This window comes from Miniopterus natalensis, chromosome 9 (genome assembly GCF_054644295.1).
Source record: "Miniopterus natalensis isolate mMinNat1 chromosome 9, mMinNat1.hap1, whole genome shotgun sequence".
In the NCBI taxonomy this organism is placed as follows: domain Eukaryota; kingdom Metazoa; phylum Chordata; class Mammalia; order Chiroptera; family Miniopteridae; genus Miniopterus; species Miniopterus natalensis.
The window spans coordinates 27,330,462-27,356,900 of record NC_142089.1 but is presented as its reverse complement, the minus strand read 5'-3'; the positions used below and the strand labels follow the sequence as shown (position 1 = coordinate 27,356,900).

The 26,439-nt window shown below is 40.4% G+C and overlaps 1 protein-coding gene across 3 annotated transcripts in view; it reads left to right on the top strand.

Moving 5' to 3' along the window:
* The first annotated feature begins 1,857 nt into the window (after positions 1–1,857).
* The window catches only part of EFCAB14 (EF-hand calcium binding domain 14), a 35,428-nt gene continuing 10,846 nt past the window's right edge, over positions 1,858–26,439 (top strand). Inside the window, exons 1-8 of one of the 3 annotated variants that reach the window (XM_087820413.1) lie at positions 1,858–2,988; positions 4,490–4,638; positions 9,918–10,063; positions 18,385–18,483; positions 21,466–21,576; positions 22,491–22,595; positions 23,633–23,825; positions 25,319–25,401. In XM_087820413.1, coding sequence (XP_087676539.1) covers positions 2,807–2,988; positions 4,490–4,638; positions 9,918–10,063; positions 18,385–18,483; positions 21,466–21,576; positions 22,491–22,595; positions 23,633–23,825; positions 25,319–25,401 — 1,068 coding nt within the window. In that variant the 5' untranslated portion in view covers positions 1,858–2,806. Of the gene's footprint in view, positions 2,989–4,489; positions 4,639–9,917; positions 10,064–18,384; positions 18,484–21,465; positions 21,577–22,490; positions 22,596–23,632; positions 23,826–25,314; positions 25,402–26,439 lie in introns of all 3 variants that reach the window. The other 2 variants (XM_016199296.2, XM_016199297.2) reach the window with 2 other exon arrangements.

The following is a 26,439-nucleotide window of genomic DNA, read 5'->3' as shown; positions in this document are numbered from 1 at the left end:
TGATTCAGGGCTTCAAATGCACTTTCACAGGCATCTTCTCATTTTTCCGTCCTGTGAAATAGATATTATCCCTATTTTTCAGAGGGAAAAACTGAAGCTCAGAAAATTTAAATGGCTTCCATGCTGACAGAGATAGCAAGTATTAGAAGCATATTAATCTCAGATCTCTTGATTCCGACTCCACTCATAATTCTGTACAACTCTGCCCACTTATATAAGCATCACATTTATCAGATCATTGTTACTAGATACCTGCCCCGGGCTAAACACAGGAAGACAAATAAGAGACAGGCCCTGGCTTTGGGTATGTCTCCCTGAACAAACACAGTGCAATTGCCATAATAAGGATAATAGTGTAATTGCCACACACACAAAAAAATTACTTTAAGTGACTTTCTTCCAAGTCACTCAAAGCACTTTGCTTTAAAAGCCATCTATATCTGATGGGTCTCAGATTTATATTTCAGGCCCCAGCCTCTGCCCAAAACTCCAAATGCATATACCAAACAAGCCACTTGAATACTGAATTTGTTTCTCAAGCTTGCCCCACACCTGCTCTTCACCATCGCAGTAAACGGCAATTCCTTTCTTCCAGTTGTTCCACCCCAAAACTCTGGAGTCCACTATTACTCCTCTTTCTTTCACACCTTTCATCTAATCCATCAGTAAATATCATTCACTCTGCCTTCAAGAAGCAGCCAGAATGCTCACCATCCCCATTACTGCCACCCTAGTCTATTATCATCTCTATCTGGACTGGTTTCTTGTGTCCCTACCTTTCTCCCAAAACTCTTTTCCACACAGTAGCCAGAGTGATCTTTTTAAAATCTAAGCCAAAATATGCCTCTTCTCAGCTTAAAGCACCAGTGGTTTCCCAAAGTCCTCACCACCATCCATAAGGCCCCTCACAATCTCATTTCCCACCTCCCTCCTCTTTGCTCTTCAGGTGCAGCCCCACCAGTCTTTGGGGTCACTCCTTCCTAGTGGCCAGTGTACAACGCACTCCCTAGCTTCCCCCCAGTCTCTAACCAAATGCCCCCTTATCGCAGAGGCACCCCCCATCCATCCCCCTATGTTTCAATTTTTTCCTAACACTTATCATCTCCTGAAATTTAATAGGCGTGTCTATTGCTGCTCGCCTCCCACTAGAATATAAGCTGCAGGAATGGGATTGGCAGATAAAATACAGGATACCCAGTTAAATTTGAATTTCAGGTAAAAAACTAATTTTTCAGTATGAAGACGTCCCAGGAGTTCGGCAAATTTACATACTTACACTAAAAAACTACTCGTCGTTTACCTGAAATTCAGACTTTATTGGGTGTCCTGTATTTATTTTTATTTGCTGGTGTCCCTACACAGGAAGGCAGGGACAGCAGTTATTTGGCTCGTTGCTGTATCTCCTGACACGTAGTCATATTTATGGAATGAATAACTGTGTTCAACCGGGTCACGAATCTGCAACACGCTCGACTTTTAATAAACAGCCTGCGAGTCAGAGGGGCGGAGCCTCGAGGCTGACCAAGGTCAGGTCACAGCTAGGGGCCGGGAGTCTGACGAACTTTCCCGGCAAGTTGAGCAGCTGGGTGCTCGGCTGCCTCCGAGCCGGCTCTGCAGGAAACAGAACTGGTCCGCAGCTCAGGTGAGCAGCACGCCCTCTGGGGGCGTGGCCCCCCCCAACAGGCCGGCCCGACCCAACCTCAGCCAGGGCCCAGGGCCCTTTAACTCTCCGCCTCCCCGCCGCCACTAGCGCCCTGGGTGTGACGTCACCAGGCGGACGGCCAATGGGAACGCGGATTACTGGCAGGCGGTGCCGGCAGTTGCTGCCAAAGAGGAACTGAGCTGGAGCTGTAGCAATGGCCCGGGGCTGGGACCCGCGGCCGCCTCCGCCGCCTCCTACGCGTCGGGAGCAGCCGCGGCCGCAGCCGGAGCGGGGGCCACAGTCGCGGCCCGAGTGGCGAAGGCGCGTGTGAGTTGCCGGGAGTCGCCGGTGCCGGAACACCTCGAACTGTGGGCGGGAGCTCTTCAGGTGGGCTGAGCCGCCGTCGCCCCTCCGCACCGCGCCCCCGAGGCCCAGACGACGGGGCTGGGATCTCCCCAGGCGCTGGACTGGCTTCTCTCAGGCAGAGCCCTCCGAGCCGGGCTCTGGGTCTTCCTCGGTTTTGGTTTTCCTTCAAATTCAGGACGGAGGCCGAAGGCCAGTGAACTGCCCGGACCCAGCATTTCCTTGTCGCCCAGGCTGTAGCAACTGGGAGCCCCCTTCTGCTGCCACCTCTCCAGCTAGGGAAGGGACTAGCGCGTTCCCACTGTCTCGTACTGTGCCCTCCCCCTCCCGTTCAAGGACGAGTTTCTTTTCCCTCTCCATTAGAAATCCTGTCCCGGACGTCCAAAACATCCATCTGAGTGTCCTTTCCCCAGCTTCTGGAGCAACCCTTAAAAACATTGTCTACTTATCAGGGCCTAGAATCGCTTGTTCTTGACTTGGCTTTTTATCTCCTTTGAGAGACAGAAGTCCCCTTATCACCCTCTTAACTGACAATACCCAGGACCTTATTCTTTTGGATCACCAGCCCCCTGGCCATATCCGTGTGACTTTCCCAACCCATCTGAGTTCCAGTTTCCACTGGGCTCCAGTCTCCAGCTCCCAGCGGATCTGGTCAGTCCCACCCCTGGGTGGGAGTGACCAGGGGGCTCTGGCCCAGGATCCCCCACCCTGGAAGGTAGCTCCAAGGTAACAAGAAATTTGCGGTTTGAGTACAACCCTGGCAGCTCAGGAGTGGGTGCTCCACTCACCCCACACAAGAAGATGAAAAAGCGCAAAGAGCTCAATGCATTGATTGGCTTATCTGGGGACAGCCGGAGAAAGAAGCGCAAGAAAGGCACAGGCCACCGACTGCTTCGCACTGAGCCTCCGGACACAGACTCTGAGTCCAGTTCCGAGGAGGAAGAGGAATTCGGTTTAGTTGGAAATCGCTCTTGCTTTGTCAAGTGAGTGATGCAATGGTGAGGGATGGGATGGGGAAAAGGACATCTCTTTGTACTACCAAGGGGGCAAATTGAAGAGAAGGAGAAGGGAGTTCTTAGGGACAAAAAAAGGTGTAGTCCTTGGAAGGCAGAGGGACGAAAGTTGTTAGGGAGGAGTGAGCTCAGGTTCTGAATACAGGATAAATTAGAGATCTGTCTCTGAGTGTACAAAAAAGAGCTCTGAATCTAGGGTAGAAGTGTGGACATGGGGAATGTGCCAGGATCCCAGAGAGACCAAGTTGGTAGTAGCAAAGAAGCTCAGAACATAGGAACATAGGAGCAGAGAAGCTTTTGGAACTAGACTTTTTTTTTAAGTGTAGGAAAGACAGGGACCTTAGGACTGCAAATTTATTTATTTTTTGCACTCTTGATGAGTCTGAATCTTGGTGATGGGAGAATATGGTGAGGGACATACTGTAGAAAGTATGAGCCTTGAGAGTGACGGAGCGTGGAGGAAAAAAGAAGAGACAGCTTTTTCAAACCACTTTTAGATGGTGCAGGCACTGGACAAATCTAGTAGTGAACATTGAGGACACTGGGAATTGGGGTTGTGAAAGGGCTGAAGAGAACCTCGAAGGTGCCTTGGACCCTCTCAAGGAGTACATTGGAAGAAAAGAGTACTTTGCTATGGATGTGGAAGTAAGGGCGAGGCAGAAGGTTGAGGTGCTAAAAGAGATTGATTTCTTTGAGGCTTGTTTGTTTAGTGTGTCTTTGTCCTTCTATTTTGTTAAAGAAAGAATTTGGTTTCTAATGAGCTTTGCCAGATTAGGTAGTTAAGGACAGTCCTAGGTTTGGGTTGTGAAGATCTGATGAAATGGAATAGCTCTACTGGAATAGTTACCCTGTTGGGTTAGTTTAGACCTTAAGTGTTGGTTGAAGTTTGATGTGAAATCTAACCCCTTTCTATGCTTCCTTTCGTCTGAGCCAATAAGCTAGTGTACCAGGTGTCCACTTAACCCTACAGTTCCTATTTTTTTCATTCCATTTGCAATAAAACTTGCTCAAACGTCTGTATAAAGTTTCAATAAACTGAAACAGGGTCTCCTGGAATAAGCATGTATTTGACAGAGACAGACAGGTCAGTTACAGTGCAGTAATGGAATTGCAGAGAAGCTCTGGTCTTGACACTTTTCTAACCTGAGATTGTTTCCAAAGACATGAATTGATGGTGATGGCAGTGAGCTGCAGTTCCCACAGGTGCTTCCCGTAGCCCACAGGAAGTCCCTCTGTTTCATGTGAAGTTTGAAACTTCTGTAGTGAATAGATGAACTCTCTTCATAGGTCATATTACTTAGTTATTTTCAACTTGCTGTTCAGATTTAACTGTGTTACTCTGTATTCCCCGGTAAATGAACTGGCTATTTATTTAAAAAGATCATTGCATAGGAACACATGTTTGGTATTTCTAATAAAGCTCTTCTCTAATCACTTTTGTACTCCTGGTTGAATTTGTTCTTGTGATCAGGGGAGACTATTCACGATGCTGCAAGATCTGTTATCCCCTCTGTGCGTTTGTCATCCTTGCCGCCTGTGTCGTGGCCTGCGTTGGCTTGGTGTGGATGCAAGTTGCTCTGAAGGAGGATCTGGATGCCCTCAAGGAAAAATTTAGAACAAGTAAGTCGTCTCATGTTTCAGAGTATAATCTTGGATTCTTTTCCAGGATCTAGGACAAAGTGGACCATGCTGAATTAAGAGTTTTGTCTACTAGTGAAGCAATTATATATTATATATTTTTTCAGCATCTTTTTACTCTTTCTTAGCTGTCAGATTGAATCCAGCAACAGTCATTTGTCTTAATCACACAAACAAAAAACAGTGCTTACGCACCGTCAGGACAAATATCATCTGAAAAATGGCATTGTAGTCAACACTTAGGGCACAGAAGGAGCGCACTAAGATCCAGGAGTCTAGGACCTTGGTTGACCTCCACCTGTTGCCACTTTATACTTTCCCAGTACACTGGGCTATTGCCTTCCTCACAGGGCCTTTGAGAAAGAATATGGGAATGTGTCAAAACATTTCCTCCTTAAAAACTATAGGAATGGGCAATAATCGTAACCAGCATTTATGAAGTGCTTACTGTATGCCAGGTCACATATTTGTCTCATGAGTGAGTTTTAGAGTTTAAGAGACTTTCTTAAGTTAAGGAATTTTATATATTATAAATTATAAAGTTGTATTTTGCATATCCAAAGTACTTCTTCTAAAAGATGTGTTTGTGTGATAGCTTCTACCAGGTTTAACTTAAATGTCTTCCTTTACCAACACTGAGATCTTCAGTTCTTGGTTTCAGGGGTTAATTTTCTAAGCTAAGGAACCAGTTCCAAGTTAATCACAAATTCCCTAACCTTAGCAGTATTAACACTCCAGGAAACTGACCACCAGGCTTTCTCAAGGTCATAAAGAAATCTGGCCCCAGAACTGGAATTAGAGTTGTTTTCTTACTTCCCATCTTAAGCCTTAGGAAATCACAACATCCTAGTTTTCCTTCACTCCAGCTTCTCTTTGCTGCCTGCAGTTTTCAAGTTCTGAACCTGATCTAGGGACAGTTAATCCTTACTTGTTGATAGCATTCCTAGTGATGTTGCTTGTGGGGGGCGGGAAATGCTGAAGTACTAACTTTGGTTTTCTTCTGAGTTTGTGATTCAGGGATTGGGCTTGGGTAGGTCATTCTCTGCCAGAATCATCCTGACTTCTATGTTTTATCAACTGGTAGAATCAGTATAGTGTAAGAAAGAATGAGATTTGTGTACGAGTATTGTCCCTCCATAGTGGTTGTCCTTAGCAATACTGCAAGGTGTTTCTAAGACCAGTGGTTTTTTTGTAAGTGGTAATCATAACTCGGAAATGAGATTCTCAGAAACAGTGTTTAACTACAAATAACCACAGAAGACACCTGTCTGTGCTGTCATATCGCCTTAATTAGTTGGACTTCCTAAGTTTGTGGTATAGCTTGTTTTGATGACATGTAGCAATTGTTTATTTGTGCATTTCAAAACATTGCTCAATTCTGCCTCTCAGATTCCTTTCTCTGACTCCTCTGTGCCTGTGTTGACAGGACACCCATGTAATTTATACCTTAGCTTTTCATCAAATTTCTTTGTCTAGAAATGGGTATTTAAAAGTATATTTATGAAATAGACTTGGCAATCAGCAAGTCAACACATATTTATTGAGCACTTGTTAATTCCAATTCCTGGAAACACTATATTCAGGAGATTCCAGGAATTGTACTCTGAGCTATGAGACTTGCTTTATATCATTGAGCACCATTCCCTTGAGACCCTGACTATGTTTGTCAGCCCCTGAATGAAGCAGATTTAGAATCGTCAGCCCAGCTGCTTTGTTGGCTTTGGTTTGCTACAATAGAAGTGCCAGCACCTCTAATGTCTAAAGCAGGACTTCTGAAGAATAGGGGCTGGTGCCTGGAGCATGTTGTCAGTCCATGGGCTGACCCATTATGGACCACTTTCCCAAGATTTTTTTTGTGTGAAAACCATTACCTTGACTAAATGAGGTCAATCTTGTAAAGCTTTAATAATCTTTCTTTGAATTATGCCTCTGCTTTAAATATATTTCAACAAGTTAATTTTTACTTCTTGTTTTTCAGAAGGACAGTGGAAGTCAGTGACTCAAATAAGACCATCTGCTTTAATACTTTTTTAAAAAATTCAGAACCCGTTGTTCTTTATTTCAATAAATTTTCCAAGACACTTGTGAGGAAAGGAGGTAGGGTTGCTGAAATAGAAAGCAAAGCAGAGAGGCTTGGTATTTTTTCCTTGTATTCAAGGAGTAACTTGATCCTTAAGCTAAAAGTACTGACTGGCCTTGAAACTCTTAGCTCAGTATTTTTTCCAGAACCAGGTACTCCAAAGACCTCCACAGTTATTCTACGGAAGACTCTACTTCCAATCCTCCCTCTTTGTCACTCAACTATGAAACACTAGAGTGATAGAAAAGAATTTGGAAAAGAAGGAAGGTGTTAATGAGTTAAGCATCTCCTTTTTGGTTGTACAGGCAGAGTAGCAGTGTGGTCAAGTGATAATGAGGGTATTCAGATGTGTTTGTGATACCTGGAGTATACTGGAAAGAGTGCTTGTTTTAGGAGCAAAAGTTTTGGCTGTCGAATCCTGGCTTGCTCATTACTAGCTGTAAAACTTGGACAAGTCACTTATTCTTTCTGAGCCTTCACTTTCCCATCCATAAAACAAAGATGTATTTGTGCTACCAAAGCACTTTGGGCATTCCTCTGTCATAGCATCTGTCACACCATATAGTAACTGTGACAATGCCACGCTCCCTGCTAAACAGAGCTTCGGGGTCTTTTTATGCACTAGCCCTGAGTGCAAAGCTGGACACATGGTAGGGACTCAGTAACCAGTTTAGTAGTTACATAAAAGTTTATTGCAAACTATAAAATCTTGCTGTTGGCTTTATATGTTCTGTCTGAAGAGTGTATGCAGAAATCTCCATTTTCTGATCTTGGCGATTAAGAGCTAAGTAAGTTTGAGTATTAATATACTGAATTTTAAATGAGTTGCTTTCCATGTTGAAAAAGCATGAGTAAGTAACCATAGGTTGTTTGCTCCACTTCCTCCCATTTATGTAGTCAGAGTGCCTTAACTTGGCTTGTTAAGGCCCCAAATCAGATAATGAATATGATCCAAATCAGATAATGAATATGATCCCTTATTGGCTCATAAAATCCTCAGGATCCAGAGTGTGTTGAGTGCTTGTCAACTTTATGTGTTTATTAATAATTGTAACTCCAGTTATTTATGTGTTTGTCTTTCTCTTCCACTTCTACCTTATACTTAATTCGTATAGACTAAAGGAAAGAGAGAGACTCCCCACTCCTCCCTCTCCCTCTCCCTCTCTCCCTCTCTCTCTCTCTCTCTCTCTCTCTCTCACACACACATACACACATTCTCACACACTCTTAGGATGTTTGACCACTTGAGACTAGCAGATATGCATGGGATGAGTTACTTTGCAACCTCACCAAAAATGTAAAATTTACTGAAATGCTAAGTGCTACATTAATTTAGACTGGTAAAATGTTATTGTGTGAGATGGACGTAGTCCTATAAGCCATGTGTAAATCAAATATTACGTTAAAAGTATTAGGGAAGTCTGTTAATAAAGAAATTCTTTGTTGTATATTTTTGAAAGATGAATAAAAAATACCTAATTTATTTTAATCTGAATTTTCAGATGGTGGGCTTTGTTGTAGTTGGGATACCACCATACCACCTGCCCCCCCCCCACTACCCCCAGTTTGTCCCTCTGTAATGGTGTTCTTTATGACTTTTAGTCGTTGAATGTGTTCATTGGGTTTCCTCTGTTGGACTTACAGGCTAACATCATCCCCATTTCATGCCCGCAGTTATTTCACTGGACAAGCATTTGAGTTCTGCGTACCTGGCACTGTTGTGGCACCTGGGAGTACATAACAAATAAGATTTGGTCCCGTCCTCTTGCAGCTGTCTGTCAGTCTGGCAGAGGAGACAGACGAACATGTAGCTACAGCACAGTGTATGAAGTGCTTGGTAGAGTTAGGAGTTGTAAAGAGGTGGCAGTGGTCCAAGGTGGAGGTGCAGCAATTTGGGTTGAATCTTGAAAGGAATTAACTAGGCTAGAGTGGCAGAAATGAAGAAGGGGCAAACTAAGGGCATCTAGGCAGAAAGGACAGTGTATAGGGTCACTGAGGCCTAAAAGAGGTTGGTGTGTCAGGAAATCTGCTTGGCTAGGAAGTAGATTGAAGAGGTAGGTAAAGTGATGAGAAGCGTGGTTGAGAGGTAAGCAAAGGCCAGTTTTATTCAGTCAGTAATACTTAGTGCCTAAGATGTGCCAGGTATATTCAAAGAGCTAACTGCAGAAATGAACAAAAAACATCTTGGCACTTTCATTTTAGTAAATTGTCTTATACCTGTCCTGTGTGCCAGTTTTTGGTTTTAAAGAAAGCATATAATAACTAATCTGGCACTCTGTGCTTTAAAAAAATGATGTAGGTTTTCGTTCTGGAGGACCAGCCATTACCAGTATTTTCCATGAAAAGGAAAAAATACCCTTTTTATAGTAGGAAGAGAAAGCACTCCTACAGGCCTCTGCCTTTAGGCTGGCAAATCTCTAAACCATTCAAGAGATATTGTTTCCCAAAGGAAAGGCCAAATAGCACCCTGTACTCCACCTAACATGTTCCTTTATCTTCCTTTACTTTTACTTTGAGCTTTTGGGTGGATTTAAGAAAACACTCTGCTGTTTACGAAAAAGATTTAAAATCTTAGTCCTCATAACAGTACTTGAAAGGGGGTAAGAACCCACCTTGCTTTTGACCAATTTGAGATAGAGGAAAGTAGACTTACACACTTAGAGATATAACTTATGTCAGCTGGAGCATCAATGGAGTAAAGGTTGTCAGTGCTTAACATTTATTTATCCCTGTATGCCAGGCCAGCTGTGTTTAGTACTTTACAGCCATTCTCTCACTTGATTCTAAAACTCCTGTAAAGTATATTTTATCTGTGTGTTACAGATGAGGAAACTGAGCTCAAAAAACTTGAGCATGTAATTTTCTTCAGATCACAGTTAGTAAGTTACAGAATTGAGATTCAAGTCCAACTCTTACTGCTGATATTCATCATTACCATTTTTAGCCATCTGACTTTTGAAAGTTGTATTGCCAGTAGTGAATAGCCCCAGTTAAAAGGAGCTTCAGTGTTAAAGGTTCACATAAATAAAAGAATATGTAGTTGATAGATCTAAATTTAGTCCTTATCCTCCCAGAGTTAACTTATTAATCTATGTTCTTTCCTACCTTATGAGATCATTTTTTCTTGGAGCCATGAGGGAACTTTCTGGCTATTTATGATTATTCTTATTTTTGCTTTTAGTGGAATCTAATCAGAAAAGTTCATTCCAAGAAATCCCCAAACTTAATGAAGAACTACTCAGCAAACAAAGAGAACTTGAGAAGATTGAATCTGGAGAGCTGGGCTTGAACATGGTCTGGATGAACATCACAGAAATGAATAAGCAGGTAGCGAAAGTGTGGTTTTATTTCTGTCGGCTATAATATTAGTTTTGTTTGGTCTGAATTTGTGGGTATAGCAAACTCCAAATTGCTTTACTTTTTGAAATGGTTTTTGCAAACTGTGATCCCAACACATTAAGTTCAGGTAAAATAGGTAATAGTTATGCATTTACCAAATAATTAATCTGTTAACCCTTTCTGCAAACGATAGCTTTACAAAGTAGGGCAGTTTAGAGGGAGTTGGAAATTCTTGAGTCAGTTCTCCTAAGGAGCAGTGTAGGTATCTTCTTTTTTTTTTTTTTAAAGAGTGCCATCTAACCCCCAAGAAAAAGGATAGCCTGTTTTTATTAGATAATGAGAGCTTACTATGTTTACTAGAGTTTACAAACTTATAGACACAATCTTGAGGTACAGTGCTATACACTATACTAAAACCAATTAGGAAACCACAGCTAATGATAGTTATTCTAGCATAACATAGGAGGAAGTGGTAGAGTTGGTTAAATACCTTGGCCAGGCAACCAAGCCTAGAGGAAAAACTTTTCCAATCCCTAAAAGGATTTTGATCAAACATCTTGTATTTATATAGTTGCCGCTGGGTAACTACAGTCCCTATCCTCAGTTTTTTTCAGTTTTATTAGGAATAATGTGCATTGAAAAGAAAACTCAAGTATCAAATGAGTGGTATGCCTGCAAAGTGCCTTAAAATAGATGTGCCATCCTTGTTGGCGCTAAGAGGATATTCTCTTCTTCAGAATGGAGTCATGAAGTTCAGAATCAGCCAGTGGCAAAGAACACTGTGCTAGGATAAAAGGCTTACACATATTTCTGAAGCTACCCCCCAGCTTTCAGCAATAGTGCAGGAGTGGGGCAATTCATCAGTTAAGACCAGAGATCAAAGGCCTGGGCTGCAGCTTTAAAACTTTTGCCCGGAACTCACCATAAGAAATGTTTTACGTCATTATCCAATAGACACACACATATATGTAACTGAAATAAAAGTTTCTGAAAACATTAGCTTACCCTTATGATGCCCTATGATATTTTGTTTCCTATTCTGTTTCATTTTTTAAAATCATTCGTGAAATAATTGATCAGTTGCAGTTTTTACCCGTTATCTTTTATATTTGAACTCTCAGTATTTAGGAAAAAGCAAGTATTCATTCCTGTTTTTGCAAAACGAAAAGGATAAACTGTGGCTTTGTATTCACAGAGCAAAGGAGCAGTTTGGCCAGAGTTTACATCAAGTGAAAGTCACCCACAGTGAAGCACTGAGAGATAATCAGCGTCTCTCCCTGGGGCAAACCCGAGATTCCATTTAGATAGTGATGGAATTTATAGTTCTGAGCGAGGATGAGATCTTTCAGGATGAAGAGCAGGCAATGTTAGCTATTTCCCATCTCCTTGTAAAGCAGCACGAGAGAAGAGTCAAAGGGAAATTTGCACTTAGTGTGAGAGGACATGTGGGTTTTCAGATCTTTGCTACATGTTTTGGTTTCTTAGTTCTCTTTAATTTGGAATCTAGAAACTAAATCATTTTATTCTTGTCCCGGTTGTTGTTTTTAATGCAGAAAGTACCTGGGAAGGAAGACAAGCAGGACAGTTTACTTCAATCCTAGGGCTTCATATGTAAAACCAGGAGAGACTGAACTGAAACCCTTTCTTTCCATTTTAGCTTTAGTAGATCTTCAGAGTTGATGGGACTGACTGATGAAACTAACCTGAGGCAGAGCATTCTCTGCTGGCAGGGGTGCAGAAGGGCGGGTGGTGGTAAAGCAGAGATTTATGTTAGTCCTGAGGAACCTCATTAGTCTCTGAGTGATTTTCTAAAATTGTTACACATCTCTGATGGAAAGGCATTTGTCCAAAACCAAAATAAGTATGCAAATAAAATTAATATTTAACCATGTTTCTATATCTAAGGGTAACTCTGTCAATTAAGATGCTTTTAGTGGCAAAATTTTTTTAAAGCAATCCAAAGTGGCTTAAACAACAAGAAAATGTATTATATCACTTAACAAGGACTGTCCTTATCACAATATGAGTTGAAGTTAATGTAGCCTGAAGAAAAAAGCCATTAGTTTGAAATGTGTTAAAATCAATTTTTTCATTGAAAAATCATTAAACTAGTGTTAAAATCTCTTTTCTGTGTTATTTATGAAACCTCTGATTTCATACTCATGCCCATTCTCAACCATTATAGGTAGTCTTCTCCCCCTTCTTTGAAGATCATTAATTCAACAAATGTTTAATAAGCTGCTTTTATGGAGTTAGACCTTGAATTCCCACCCTCAAGGCTCTTACAGTCAAATAGAGGAGATAGAAAAGTAAATAGTTGTAAAACAGCATGAATAGCAATAAGAAGCCAGTCCATATGAGCACTATGGGGGCATTTTTTAGGTATGTATCTAACCCAGACTGGCTAGGGTCAAGCAAGGCTTCTAAGATATCTTGAACTGAGTCCTGAAGGGCAAATAGGAGTTGGCCAGATAAATTCTGTAGAAAGAGAGAGGGTGTCTTCATTAATAAACTTGACCCTTATCATTTTCAGATTCCATATTTGCAAATTCACCTACTAGCTAAAATTTGTAACCCCCAAATCTGTACTTGCAGTGCTTTGCAGTCAGGTATTCACTGACAGGTGGACAGTTGCGAAAAATTTTAGTGACCCAACAGGAATGTTTCCAGCTGAGGTCAAACAAGGCTGCCGTGTTTCAGCTCATAGTGTAAACAGGTTTCCTTTTCGTGATATATTTAGTGCCATGGTTTTTGCACTTTTGTGCTTTTTGGGGGAGGGTGATTCCACTGCTTAAAATGTACACCTGTCATTAGTGCTGAAGTTTATCTAGTATGGCTAAAGGCAAGAAAGCTGTGTTGTGCCTTACAGGGAAAATACGTGTGTTAGATATGCTTCATTCAGGTACGAGTTCAACAATATACATCAAATAAGACACCTTTAAAAGAAACTCACATAAAACAAAGTTATGTATTATATTGATCACTTAACAAAAATATTATGACCAGAGGGCTCTCAGGAACCTAACTCTGTACTTCCCCTAGGAGCAGTGGTTCAGTAATCACTGATTCAGTGTTTGCTGTGAATTTCTAGGGTGGCGATTTTCAACCTTTTTCATCTCATGGCACACATAAACTAATTACTAAGATTCTGCAGCACACCAAAAATACATTTTTTGCCTATCTGACCAAAAACAATATGTATAATTTTGATTCACTCACACTGGACAGCTAGTGTTGTGTTGACTGTTGTCATTTTTATTTGACAGTCTAAGGGAAAAGAGGTCAGTGCCTCTGACTAAATAGTCAGGTATTGCATGTTTTAAAAATTCTTGCATCACACCAGTTGAAAATCTCTGTTCTAGAACGTAACTACTGTGAATAATGAGAATTGACTATATGTGTGCAAAAGCACAGACAAATGAGAAACAGTGTGTTCAGGGGATTTTTGTATTTCATTATAGCATAAATTTGGTGGAAAGAGGCCAGAAGTAAGGATATGTCAGCAAGAGTCAGCAAGGACCTTGAGTGAGTCATCTTCTATAGTATGCTCTTTATCTTTTTTTTTGGCACTTTGTCCAGACACCTTGTGATGTGATAGTAACAGTAGTCCCCCATTATCCAAGGCAAATATATCCCAAGCCCTCCAGTGGATGACTAAAACCACAGATAGTGCCAAACCTTTTATATGCTATGTCTTTTCTATGCATACATGCCTATGATAAAATTTCATTTATAAATTACGCACAGTAAGAGATTAACAACAATAGCAATAAAATTGAACAATTATAACAGTATACTATAACAAAAGTTATGTAATTGTGGTGTCTCTCCAGTAATTTTTATATTTTCAGAAACCCACTCCTAAATCTGGGTAACCATTTCTTACTCTCAAGAAATGGCTTTGTGTCACCTGTTTCAGGGGACACCTTGCTGAAGTCTTCATATGGGCCCAGTGCTTTCTGGCACACCACATTGCTGTCAACCAGAACATGTTTTCTGTTCATGTCTCCCATCCACAAATTTAATGCCATTTCCATCTTACCTAAGCGCTTAACATGCACTGTGGCTGTAACTATTGTAGTTGGAGGTGCAAATCTAGCACAAATTTTTTTTTCCTTCACAATTTCACAAATAGAAGATTCATTCTTACCATAGATCTTAGCAACCTCAGCATGCTATATTTTTTTTTTCTTATTAAGTGGAGAACTTTCCATTTTTCACTTAAAGGAAACCCTTATAGCTTCTCTTTGGCATCCAAATTGCCAGCATTACTACTCTTGAGTTTTGGGGCCATTATTAAATAAAATAAGTGTTACTTGAACACAAGCACAGTGATACCGTGACAGTCATGTGATAACCGAGACAGCTACTAAGTGACTAATGGTTGGGTAGCATATACATCCTGGATACACTGGACAAAAGGATGATTTATGTCCTGGCAGGATGGATTGGGATAGCAGGAGATTTCATTTAAAATTTTTGCACCACAGTTGACCCCAGGTAACTGAAACCACAGGAAGCAAAAATTACACTAGAAGGTTCTACACTGTACTCCGTGCTTTAAGCATAATTTTGGTGATGATGATAAAGATGGCAATTAAGATGATAACTACCATTCATTAAATGCCTTCTTTGTGTAGGCCACTATTAGAAGCACTACATATGAAATCTTTTTTGCGAGGTGGTATCTCCATTTTACTGATAAGAAAACTGAGATTCAGAGAAGTTAAGTAGTTTGCCCAAGATCACACAGCTGTGTAGCAGTGCTAACATTAAAATGGCCAAGCCTGCCTCGCCAGCATGGCTCAGCAGTTGAGCATCAACTTATGATCTAGGAGATTATGGTTCCATTCCCAGTCAGGGCACATGCCCGGGTTGCGGGCTTGATCGCCAGTAGGGGGTGTGCAGGAGGCAGCTGATCAATGACTCTCTCATCATTGATGTTTTTATCTCTCTCCCTCTCCCTTCCTCTCTCTGAAATCAATAAAGATATATTAAAACAAAAAAAAGTCCCAAGTCCTAGGAGCCTGTTTTTGTCCAGTTCTTTCTGCCTTCCATCTTTATATCCTCTATAAAATGCAATAGGTGCTCAGTAGATGAAGTTAAAAGGATGTGATATCAGTTTCCTGCTAGAGCTCATATTCGTCATTGATGGCTGTCTGTTTTAGTAACTTTTTTGCTTGCTATTTAAAGAACACTTAATTTTAACCCCAAAGCAAAAAAGCAGCACTTCAGGTTTCATAATATAAAATGGTCTACAGCAGCTATTTTTAATTTTGCTAATGAAAAGTCATGTAATATGCATAAATGTCATGACTCATCTTTTGGCTGAAATTTGGGTTTTTATCTTAAAGGTTTCTACTTAATTCCACATTTTAGACTCTGAATCATAGTGTGTGACTTTCAGAGATAACTTCTGTACTGCTTGAATCCAATCTGACATTCTTGAGCAGTCCCAGAGGTAATGGAGAGTGCCCCTTGTCTCTCCATTCTAGTTACACATGTAGCTTTGCTGTAGTTTTCCAGATTTTGACATTATTCCACTATTAAGAAAGGGATACTGAGAGATGGAAGCTTTGCAGTTTATGGGAACATAGTGAGTCCTAGTGACCAGTGTGTGGTCCAGGTCTTATAAGTGAGTAAGAAGTTCTCAGTGATGTTTGGTAATTAGAGAGTTAATGGTCAGCTCTCTAGAGCATATTGTTTCAGTGAGGCATCTGATACCCAGGCCTAGAGAGTTTGGGGAGAAGTGGACCAGTACCTCACCTTATCCTGTTGGCATTGGCTTTCAGCTGCTCCTCTGGTTTGGGGGGAAATAGTAGCTGCCAACCAGCCACACTGGCTATTTGTGAGGCCATTACTATTCTTGGGGAACTTAATCAAATAATTACACAAATAAATAAATCATCACCACTTTGAGAATTACCATGCAAAAAAAGTCTTCCTGGGCCTATTCATGCTGTTGCTCCCTACCTATTACCCAGTGCCACACTCACCCTTCTAACCTAGAAAGAATACCTGTTTTATTTTTATATATAAAACTCTTCTCCATCAGAGTCTAATTTGAGTCCTACTTCAGTGAAGCCTGTCCAGTTCAGCCTGCACTGATATTCTTTTCTCAGAACTTTATTATCACATTTAGTACTATTTTCTTTTTTTTAAAAATATATCTTTATTGATTTCAGAGAGAAGAAGGGGGGGGCAGATAGAAACATCAGTGATGAGTTGTCATTGGTTGGCTGCCTCCTGCACGCCCTGGACTGGGGATCGAGCCCACAACCCAGACCTGTGCCTGGACCGGGAGTTGAACCATTACCTCCTGGATCCTAGGTCGATGCTCAACCTCTGAGCCACGCCTGGCTGGGCAGTACTATTTTCTTTAATGTTCCCTCCCTACGGTGGAGGGGTAGACCCTCTACCTCCCCACCTCCATCTCTCCCTCCCCCTCCCCCCTCTCCCTTTCCCACTCATATTATGTGCTCCTGCCACCAGCTTTCTTTCTGTTCGTCAGATGCCAAGCTCTTTCCTGCACTGGGGCCTTTACCCTAACAGTTCCTTCTGCCCTCCAATGTACTTCATTCAGTTTCCATCTGATTAATTCCTTATTATTTAGATCTGTTTAAATTTCATCTCTTTATACAGGCTTTCTCTAACCACCCAATCTAAAGTAGCTACCCAGTCACTCATCAAGTTACCTTACTTTAATTTTCTCCTAACATATCCTACTATCTGATATTATATAAAATTGTTTGTTTCCTTGCACTAAAATGTAATCTCCAAAAGATTACCGACACCTGGTATAAAATTTTATGGGAGGGAAGGAGGGAGGGAGGGAAGAAGAGAGAGAAGAGAGAGAGAGAGAGTGGAAGGAAGGAAGGAAGGAAGGAAGGAAGGAAGGAAGGAAGGAAGGAAGGAAGGAAGGAAGGAAGGGAGGGAGGGAGGGAGGGAGGGAGGGAGGGAGGGAGGGAGGGAGGGAGGGAGGGAAGGAAGGAAGGAAGGGAAAAGAAAGAAAGAAAGAAAAATGGTTTGATGCTCCGGAACATTTCCCTCCTAAAGGAAAGGAGAAAGAAGAGGACCCAAGTTCCCCAGCTTCTCACTGGACTCTCTTGTTCAGAACACACTGCTGCTCACTCCCAGAGCTCTGCTTAAATTCTTTGCATAGTACTTTTATCTAGTATTTTCCTTCTTTGTTTTTACCTCACCTACTATATTTTCACTCCATAAAAGCAGAACTTCATGGTCTTGCTTGCCACTGTCTCCACAGTGCCTGCAGCAGTACCTGGCACAGAGAAGATGCCAAACATTTGTTGAAAGAAAGAATAGGGGATCAGGTTTACTTTGTTTTATGTAACAAGTGCCTAGAAACTTTAGTGGTTATCCTGTGAGGCCCTCTGAATATAATTGCTATTGGTAAATCTGTGTCCTCATTCTAGCATTTGGGACAGGAAAGCAATATGGAACCAGGAATCTTTCAAGAATGTTTTAATCCACAATGCAAGGTTGTTAGAATATGATCTCTGCAGCCTAGAATTGAGTATGATACAGGTTACCCCAGCCCCCATCCAAGAGAGCGGTCCAGCTATTTAGAATTCTACCCCTAAATAGCAGAAGGGAAGACACATTTTATTTTGATTCAATTCCAATTTTTATACATTCAGTGCATCAGTCGGCGAGTCAGTGGGTATTTATTGAGCCCCTTCAGGGTACAAAATAGTGCTTTGGTTGAGCTATTGAGTTTGAAATATTAATCACATTGTTAAACCAAAACTAAATCCCCAAGTAGTTGAAATGCTGTTCAAGTTGTTGGGGTACATTTCCTGTAGACTGTATTTTGTGATGATAGGCTTTTACTTAATAATATATGTTCCCACTTGGGCAGGAACAAAAGTTCAGTAAATAACTGAGGTGTTATTTTTTTACCAAAATGAAATCCTTCAGGAGTCTTTGATCATTAGCTTGCTTTCTGTCCAATTGTTGAAGGATTGTGTTGTAATCACTGTTGTAATCACCTTTTGGGTAATTTAAGATTTTTACATCTTGTAGCTGCCAGGAGTAGGGTAAAAAATAATAATTGCCTTTCCCTCTTTGGCACTAGTCTTTAAATTGGGCAGAGAAAGAAGGGGTATTATTGCTGCCTTCCAAATCTCCAATCTATTCAAGGTATGAGCTGAACAAGATATAATGTCTGGATCACAGAAATGCATAAAATCCAAAGGGTGCCTTGGCATCACCATCAGATGTAGACTTTGTGAAGGAAGCATTCACTGTGCAGATTCTGTTTTCATTGTTTGTTACTCTTTTCTTTTCAGATTTCTCTGTTGAATTCTGCAGTAAACCATCTCAAAGCCAGTGTTAAATCAGCAGCAGACTTAATTAGCCTGCCTGCCACTGTAGAGGGACTTCAGAAGGTAAGTGCTATGTATAGCCACTGAGATTAACCGACTACTGTAATTCTAGCTCCTTAGAAGTTTTCTTTGAAAGCCTGGCATTTGAAATCACCTGCTGCAGGAGGGCAGTAATAGAGCATATCACTATGTTCTAAAGATTTCAGAATATCTCTGTTTTGATCTGGTTTGTTGGGCCTTTAAATTTGCAACAGGTGACTTTAGCCCTGTTTTATGTGGGTGTGCACCTTTTTATTTGGCTCTGCAAGTCCCAGGATTGTTCTGCTGGGAATCTTATGTTAACGTATGTGGGTTCGCTTTTCATCATTTGCCTTTTCAGTTCATCATCCACAGTGTCTTCATGAAAGCAGACCAATTGTGCATGAGAGTTGCTCTAAATTATTAATTTTTAAATTTTTAAAAAATAATTTGAAGATATGCAAATATTCAAAATTCATGATATGTATAAATGTTAGCAAGGATGTAGAGCAAAGGAAACTTTCAAACACTCCTGCTGGGAGAATAAATTGGTAAAAAGCATTTTGGAAAACACTGTCTATTATTTTGTAAAGGTAAAGGTGCACATCCTCCAAGCACTTCACCCCATATGTACCCTAGGCTCTAGGGCCTAGGCAAACAGTAATTTGGAATTTCTGTTTATTTGAGCCCTACGATTCAAGCCTAGAGCCGGAGGCAGTCACCTAGCAGATGAGTAATACATAGGCATCTTAGAGCTGGGTAGCGAGAGGGGGTAGGAAGCAGAAGGGGCCTACTTGGAACATAAGCAGCAGCCCCTGCAGCAGGAAATGGAGGAAGGGATTCTGGGGCAAGGAAATCAAATCTAGCGTCTTTAACTTGCAAAAGCTAGTGTGTGATAACTTTGACTTGATTACCTGCCAGGCTTTATAAATATATAAATTATCTTCACAAAGGAGAACTTTTTAAGCCAAAAACAGAAACGAAACTTGCTATTTTATAGCCACTCCACCTGTGTGCACAGTCTCCATAGTTTGCTAGTTGTCCAATGTGGTCATCTGCTTATAACTTTAAATAAAAAAGTAGGGACAACTTTGAGGCCAAATGCTTCTTGCCATTGTTCTCAAGTGCCAAGTGGGAAAAAGGTAGGCCTCTAGCCTTTAGCACAGAAGCAACTCTGATAGTCTCACATTAGTGAAGGAAGGTGGTTTACTTTTGCATTCATTAATTTAGTAAACACTTGAGGAGCTTCTTCTGGTGTGTGCCAGGCACTTTGCAGTTGCTGAGAATACCAAACAATAACTTACTATCTTCTTGCGTCCTGATGGGATCATACAGCCAGCCAGTGAGTAGTCTCTAGCAGGAGGTGTCTCTCAAAGCCTGTAGCTTCTGTAACAACAAAGCTTGCATAGATAGCATCCCAGCTCAGAGACTTCTACCCAGGGTGTTTTCTCTTTGCAGATCTGTGCATTTATAATGTTAGACACTAGTTTTATTACAAGGGGCTCAATTTTGAAGTGGAAGTTCATCTCAAATGCCTAACCTCAGTGTACTTGTATAATTTTTTTAAATGTCGAAAATGTCATCTCTTGTTCTCTTGGATTCTTGGCTATCAATGTAATATAAAAGACCATGGTTTAAAATACTAATGTGACATCATAAAATTGTTAGTCTATCTTAATAAAAGGCCAATACCCACCAAATAGTAACATTCTTTTGAGCATTCCCTTAGGACAGGGCTTTTTTAAAAGATGGCTTCTGAGTCATTTTCCCAAGTCCCTGATACCACTTGGGCTCCTTAGGCCTAATGAAAGCAAAGTAAGCTACTACTACTCGTATCTAGCTCTCCTCAGTAGTTGCTGATGGGATTCTAAAGTAGAAAAAGAACAAATACTGCCAAATGGAATTTTTCCTTCATCTCTGCAATGCTAGTTTTCCCGAAGCCAAAAATGGTTTCACCCATTTTCACTCAAAAGTCATCATTTGCTTTAAACTCCATGGCAGTCTACAGTGTTAGCTCTGCCATCTACCTGCCTACAGCAGGGCTTGAGAGAGGCAATTTGTGAGAGAGCCTTATCCATGGGCTCCAAATCTATAAACTAGTGGTGTTTTTTAAGGAAAGATTTGGTTTTCCTCTAGGAAAAGTCCTTTAAATTGGGAAAATTGCTTGTTTTACATATATATCTTTTTCCTGTTAATTGTGTCAGTATAAGCTATATGAAATTCATAGTTTGAAGATATTTGAAATAATTAAAAGCACTGACCTCCATTCATCAGTGTTTAATGTAAAATGAAATCGATGATATATACACTTCCACTAGAATGGCTAAAATTGAAAAGACTGCAGGTACCAGTATTGAGGATATGAAGTAACTGGAATTCTCGTACATTGCTGGTGGGAATATAAAATGGTATAACCATTTTAGAAAACAGTTTGGCAGTTTTTTAAAAAGTTAAGCAGACATCTACGTATGATCTGTCATCCCCCTTCTAGGTATTGTGATGACAAGCATATGCCCACATAGAGATGTGCACATGAATGTTTATAACAGCCTTATTTGTAGTAGCCAAATACTGAAAACAACCTAAATGTCCATCAACAAATGAATAAACTGCAATGTATCCATACAAGAGAATGCTCTTCAGCTGCATGCCGAGTAGCTACAACATGGATAAATTTTAAATAATTATACTGAGTGAAAGAAGCCATATTTTAAAAAAAAAAGTACATACTCACTGCTTCTCTTTACATGAAATTTTAGATAATGCAAACTGATATGTAGAGACAGAAAGTAGATCAGTGGTTGCCTGGGGACGGATGGAAGAATTACTAAAGGGCCTGAGGAAACTTGGAGGTGAAGGATGTGTGTTATCTTGATTGTGGTAATGGTTTCACAGGTGTATGTATGTCAGAACTTATAAAGTTACGCATTTTGAACATGTGCAGTTTATATCAGTTGTATCTTGATAAAGCTATTAAAATTTTTTAAAAAGGAAAAAACACTAATCTTACTACATGTTTCTATTCAGAGTGTAGCTTTCATTGGCAATACTTTAAACAGTGTCCATCTTGCTATAGAGGCAATACGGAAAACTGTGGATGAACACAAAAAAGCCATGGAATTACTACAGAGTAATATGGTAAGGAAATCTACAAGTGCTACTGAAAATTACCATACTCCTGCCTCCCTTTTTCTGTGTAGTAATAATAGTGATGCCCTACTATGCACCTTTTTAAAAAATACAGTGAACAGTGTTTATTGTTACTTTTACAGTCTGTAAATTAAGCAGTTAAGGTGGATAGGAAAGAAGAAAAGGAGAGTGGGGAAGTGTCTCAGTTTATTGCTACATAACAAATCACCACACAACTTTGTGGCTTAAAACAGTACAGTAGTATTTCTCACTATTCTGTGGATCTAGAACTTGGCAGGACTCTTAGACTAGGGAATAATGAGAGGCCAAGTGAAGGGGGTGCTCTAGAGGGTGAAAGGTTATCTGGGATGTTCAAGCCCCCAGTTGAATGTGGCTATGTGTGACCTCAGCCTACACCACGTGAAACAGAATACCCCCACTCCCGCTGAGCGTAGTCAACCCACAGAATCCTGACATATAATAAATTATTGTTGTTTTAAGCCACACAAAGTTTGGAATATTTGTTACGCAGGAATAGATAACAGATACAAACAAACCCCTGCATTGCTCAAGGATTGTTTTCAAATGTCTCTCAAAGCTGTGCCCATGTAAGCTGTCTGCAGTCATTCAGAGACCTGAATTCATCTAATGGGTACTTACCTCCATTCAGGATTTATGAAGGGTGAAAAGGATAGCACAGCTTCTGCTGTTGTGCTGGGGAGATGAGTTATACGTACTCAAAATTGGACTATTCAAGGCGTACAAAAGTTCCCTAGCTTCTCCACTCATTCCTAGATCTGTCGCATGTTGATTAATCTCTGGATGCCCCCTGTGAGAAGCTAGAATGTTCTGGGACCATTCCAGATGGTTAAGTAGACTTAGTAACTACTGCTTGCCATACTAACCTCCATTCCTGTTAACAGAATCAGCACTCTTTGAAGGAAACCAGTAGAATCAACCAGATTATTCCATCACCTTCAGCCCCATCAGCACTTGACAATAAAACCCACAGTGAGAATGTGAAACAGGTACTTTCTGTCTCTGACTTACTTCCCTGTGACCACAGTGGACTCTAGAGCAGCCTGAGTAATTTATGCTTAGTGTTGTGCCTCAGCAGGCATCTCGTGCATATATGTGCCTACTTGAGAGCTGAGCAGAGAGGGGTATGTGATGCTGTCTTAGGGATCCAAGAATCTGTCCTATCTCTTGTTTGGCAATCTGCTTTTTTCCCTGCATGTCGATCAGTGGATTAAATTCCTTTTCACATCTTGAAAGACAGAATGACCAGACTATCCTAAAACTTTTTATGAAAAGCAACAATCTGGGCAAGTTAAAGGTGGATGGATAGCAGATTAATTCAGAGCAATGGCTATTTTGAGCCACAGTAAATTCTAAGAACATTAGAAAGCATATCCTAAAAAATCAAGATTCTCTAAAGATTAAAGACAAGGAGAAAAAAGGATATTGAATTTAGAATCAAATTGAAGAGAATAAAGGAAATCTTTACTAAGAAGAATTCCTGTTCTGAGTTTAATGCCCTTTAAAACCGAGAGTCATCATTTCTATTTAAGTAGTAATCAGTAACTAAAGGATGTCAATAAAAATAATTGAATCTTGTACTAAATAATGCACTACTTGTTACGGTTTTGCTACATGAGCCAATTCAGTAATTGGTATTGTTCCTAAGGTAGTTTTGTTCTGACAAATTAGGTAAATGGACGTTTCAGTTAATAACCTAGCCATCTTTCCCGCCAGCAGGTGAGGTAAACATTGGGAAATCAATTCCCAAGCTCTCAGCTTCCTGGGACTAGAGAGTGAATCATGTAGGTAGTCCCCTTACCTCTTTCCCCCTCCTTTCTAGCTGAGGCCAAACAATTCCAGAGAGAGTAAACTGGGAGCGATTTAGAGTTAGAGGGACAAAGCAGAGACATGATCAATGGTCTAGACCAAGAAAAGGCGTTTACTTCAGTAACTTGACATAATAATGGTTGTTCAGTGCTGCTGGCCTCCTTGTCTAGTATACATCTTTAGCTGGATTCCACAACCTGATTTATTTCCACTCCAGGATATCCTGTACCTTCACAACTCTTTAGAGGAGGTAAACAGTGCCCTAATGGCCCTGAGACAGAGTGATCTTAAACTGGAGGGGAGGAATGAGACAGTCAGTATTCTTACCCAGAGAGTCAAATTGGTAGAAAGAGATCTGGTTGCTATGAGCAAGGTAGAAAAGCAAGCAAACCTGTCCTTCAGCATGGTAAGCCTTTTCAGATCTTTTGTGATGTGTTATGTGTTGCAGTGTCTTTTGTCTGTACGTGGATGACAGTCCACCACCTGTTCAGACAGTCTTCCAGCATATTTGAGAGGCTGCCCATTTGCATTGTACCTAATCCTTGTCTCTAGTCCTGACACTAGCTCTGCGCTGTGAATGGCACAGGAGGTGTTGGTCCTGGTTTGGAGGGGAGATGTATAGAGCTTTAGTTGTTTGCCCAGGCCTCACCACAGGTTGTTGGCAGAAATGACAAGCTTCCTATTATGTTGTCAGTGACACATCTGGTAGGGAAGCTCTGGCACATTTTTCCAAGTGGGGTCTTCTTGATCTTTTCTTTTTTAAATTGTTAAGGGTGGGGGTGGGAACAATGACAGTGACAATAACTGAAGAATCGTTTGCCATTTCATTAAGCCAGAACTTGGTTTTCAGATTTATCCTGCTCTTTCTGCATATTAAGGAGATACTTTTGCATATAAGGTCAGGAAAGCCATTTAAAACAGATGAGATCTGACCAGCTCCTCAACTTAAGAGACCATTGAGTCCAGCCTTTCATTTTACATATGAGGAAACTGAATGACCTCCTAAGTCACCGATGTTGGCAGACCATGTGGTTTACTGGTTTTCATGTTATTGTGTGTTTCTTTAATCACCTTTCTCATATACTTTGTGCTGAGATCCATATGGATTGCTTTTTAATAGTTGCAATCCTCACCCTTAAAGATTTCATACAACAAAGACACAGGCATATATAAAGAAATGGAAACCAAATACAGGAAATTATACTGTAAATTTATGTAACCACGAAAGCTGGAAGCAAGCCCATGAGTAAAGTCAAACTGTGGCACATAGAAAGCAGTGTTTGAACTGGCTCTGCCACAGTGGAGCCTTGGCAAGTTGCCTCGACTTGGCTTAGAGGGTGGAGTAAGACCTGTTTCCTCTCATGTTTTACAGGGGTGTGTAACTGACTACAAATCTGTGAAAATTAAAGGAGCCTTACTTTAAAAAGCCTTTTTGAATTCTGCTAACCTAAGTAGGGGCTAGGAATTTTGGATGATTTGATGAGTAGTAGGCCTCAAGGTTTTCAAGGCTTATTATGAAAACTTACCATCCCACACTTCCCCTACTGTCCCTCTCTTCCCCACTTAATTTTTCTCCAGAAGAGGAAATTGTTAATAGTAAGACCTGCCTTACTGTTTCTTCCAATAGTATCATTCCCGGTATGGTTCTAGGTTAAAGTTTTCTTGCTTTTTATACTTCAAAGTTTTAAAGTTTGTGAATGAAACAACTAGACTAAGCACCATTCTCAGCTTTGTATCTTGGTGGCCTTTCTCTCTCTCTTCTCTCATTCTCCTTCTGGTATTTCTGTTGAAAGTGTTCTGAGATCTTTTAAATAAGTTGACCAAATTGCTGAGAAAGTGCTAAATGTTTACATTTTAATGTTTGCCTTTAATCTTCTCTTGTTCTTTTTACCCTTTAAGAAAGGTGAAAGAGCTACCACTCTGAAAAGAGAGTCTTTGCATCAGGTGACCAGCAGAACAGACACAGTAAAAATCCAAAGCATAAAGGTAAATAACAGGAAGCTTACTTTGAAGTAAAAATAAATGCACCAGCATCTTTGTACTTTTGAACTACTGCTGCTTTCTCAAAAGGAGCTACTTTTGTCTCATTTGCAAAACTTCAAGACAAATTAATTAGTGTATTAGTATATTGAATAGTGAATACTTTATCAGGCACCTACCTAGTGCCAATCACTCTGCTAGGAACTGGGGTGACCACAGTGAGCAGGATAGACACGTGAACCGTATTCTGGTGGAGTTCAAAGTACATCAGTCAGAAAATCATTAACATGTAATTGAACAGATAATTAATCACAAATATGATAAATGCTAGAGAGGAAAAGTACAGGGTATGATGAGGGCATTAGCAGAGATGAAGAAGGCTTTTCTAAGGAAATGACTTTTAAACTAAGACAGAAGGCTATATGTACTGATGGGTAACAGTGGCTTAGATAATCTAAAAACGGTGACTAACCTAAAATTTTTTTTTTTATTTTTAAATTGCAGTCTCAGAACTTACATAGTCTATTTAAGCCTCAGCCAGTTCCCTTCAACTTGTACCTTTCCCTTTTGTTGTTCATCCCAGACATGTTGTCAAGATAAGCAATCTCTGATATACCCTGTCACCTCAGGAAAGAAAGTTTGCTTGCAGCATTCTCTGTGATTAGAGTGTTGTTTAATACTGTAAGTCTGAGCTAAGCTAAAGGAAAAATCAGGAAGATTGTGACTGAGTCGCTAAAATACCATCTCAGATGCATATTACATTTGACAAATTCAGATATGAGGGTCAGAGAAAATGAACTTTGAAATGAACCAAATACAAGCAGTTTTCAATGTAATGTTTTCCATCTATGTTTTTTCTTCCTTAACAGTTTTGTATTGTCAGATAAAAGCCTCATATATTAAAATGTTAATGCTTTATAAGCTAGGCTTTTGTTGTATTTTCTAACTGCTGCAAAGAAAATTTTTTTAGAAAAACTTCAACTGGAGAATGACAGGAAAAATTCAAGAGCCAGATATAAGTGTTGAACAGAAAAAAGTAACAGG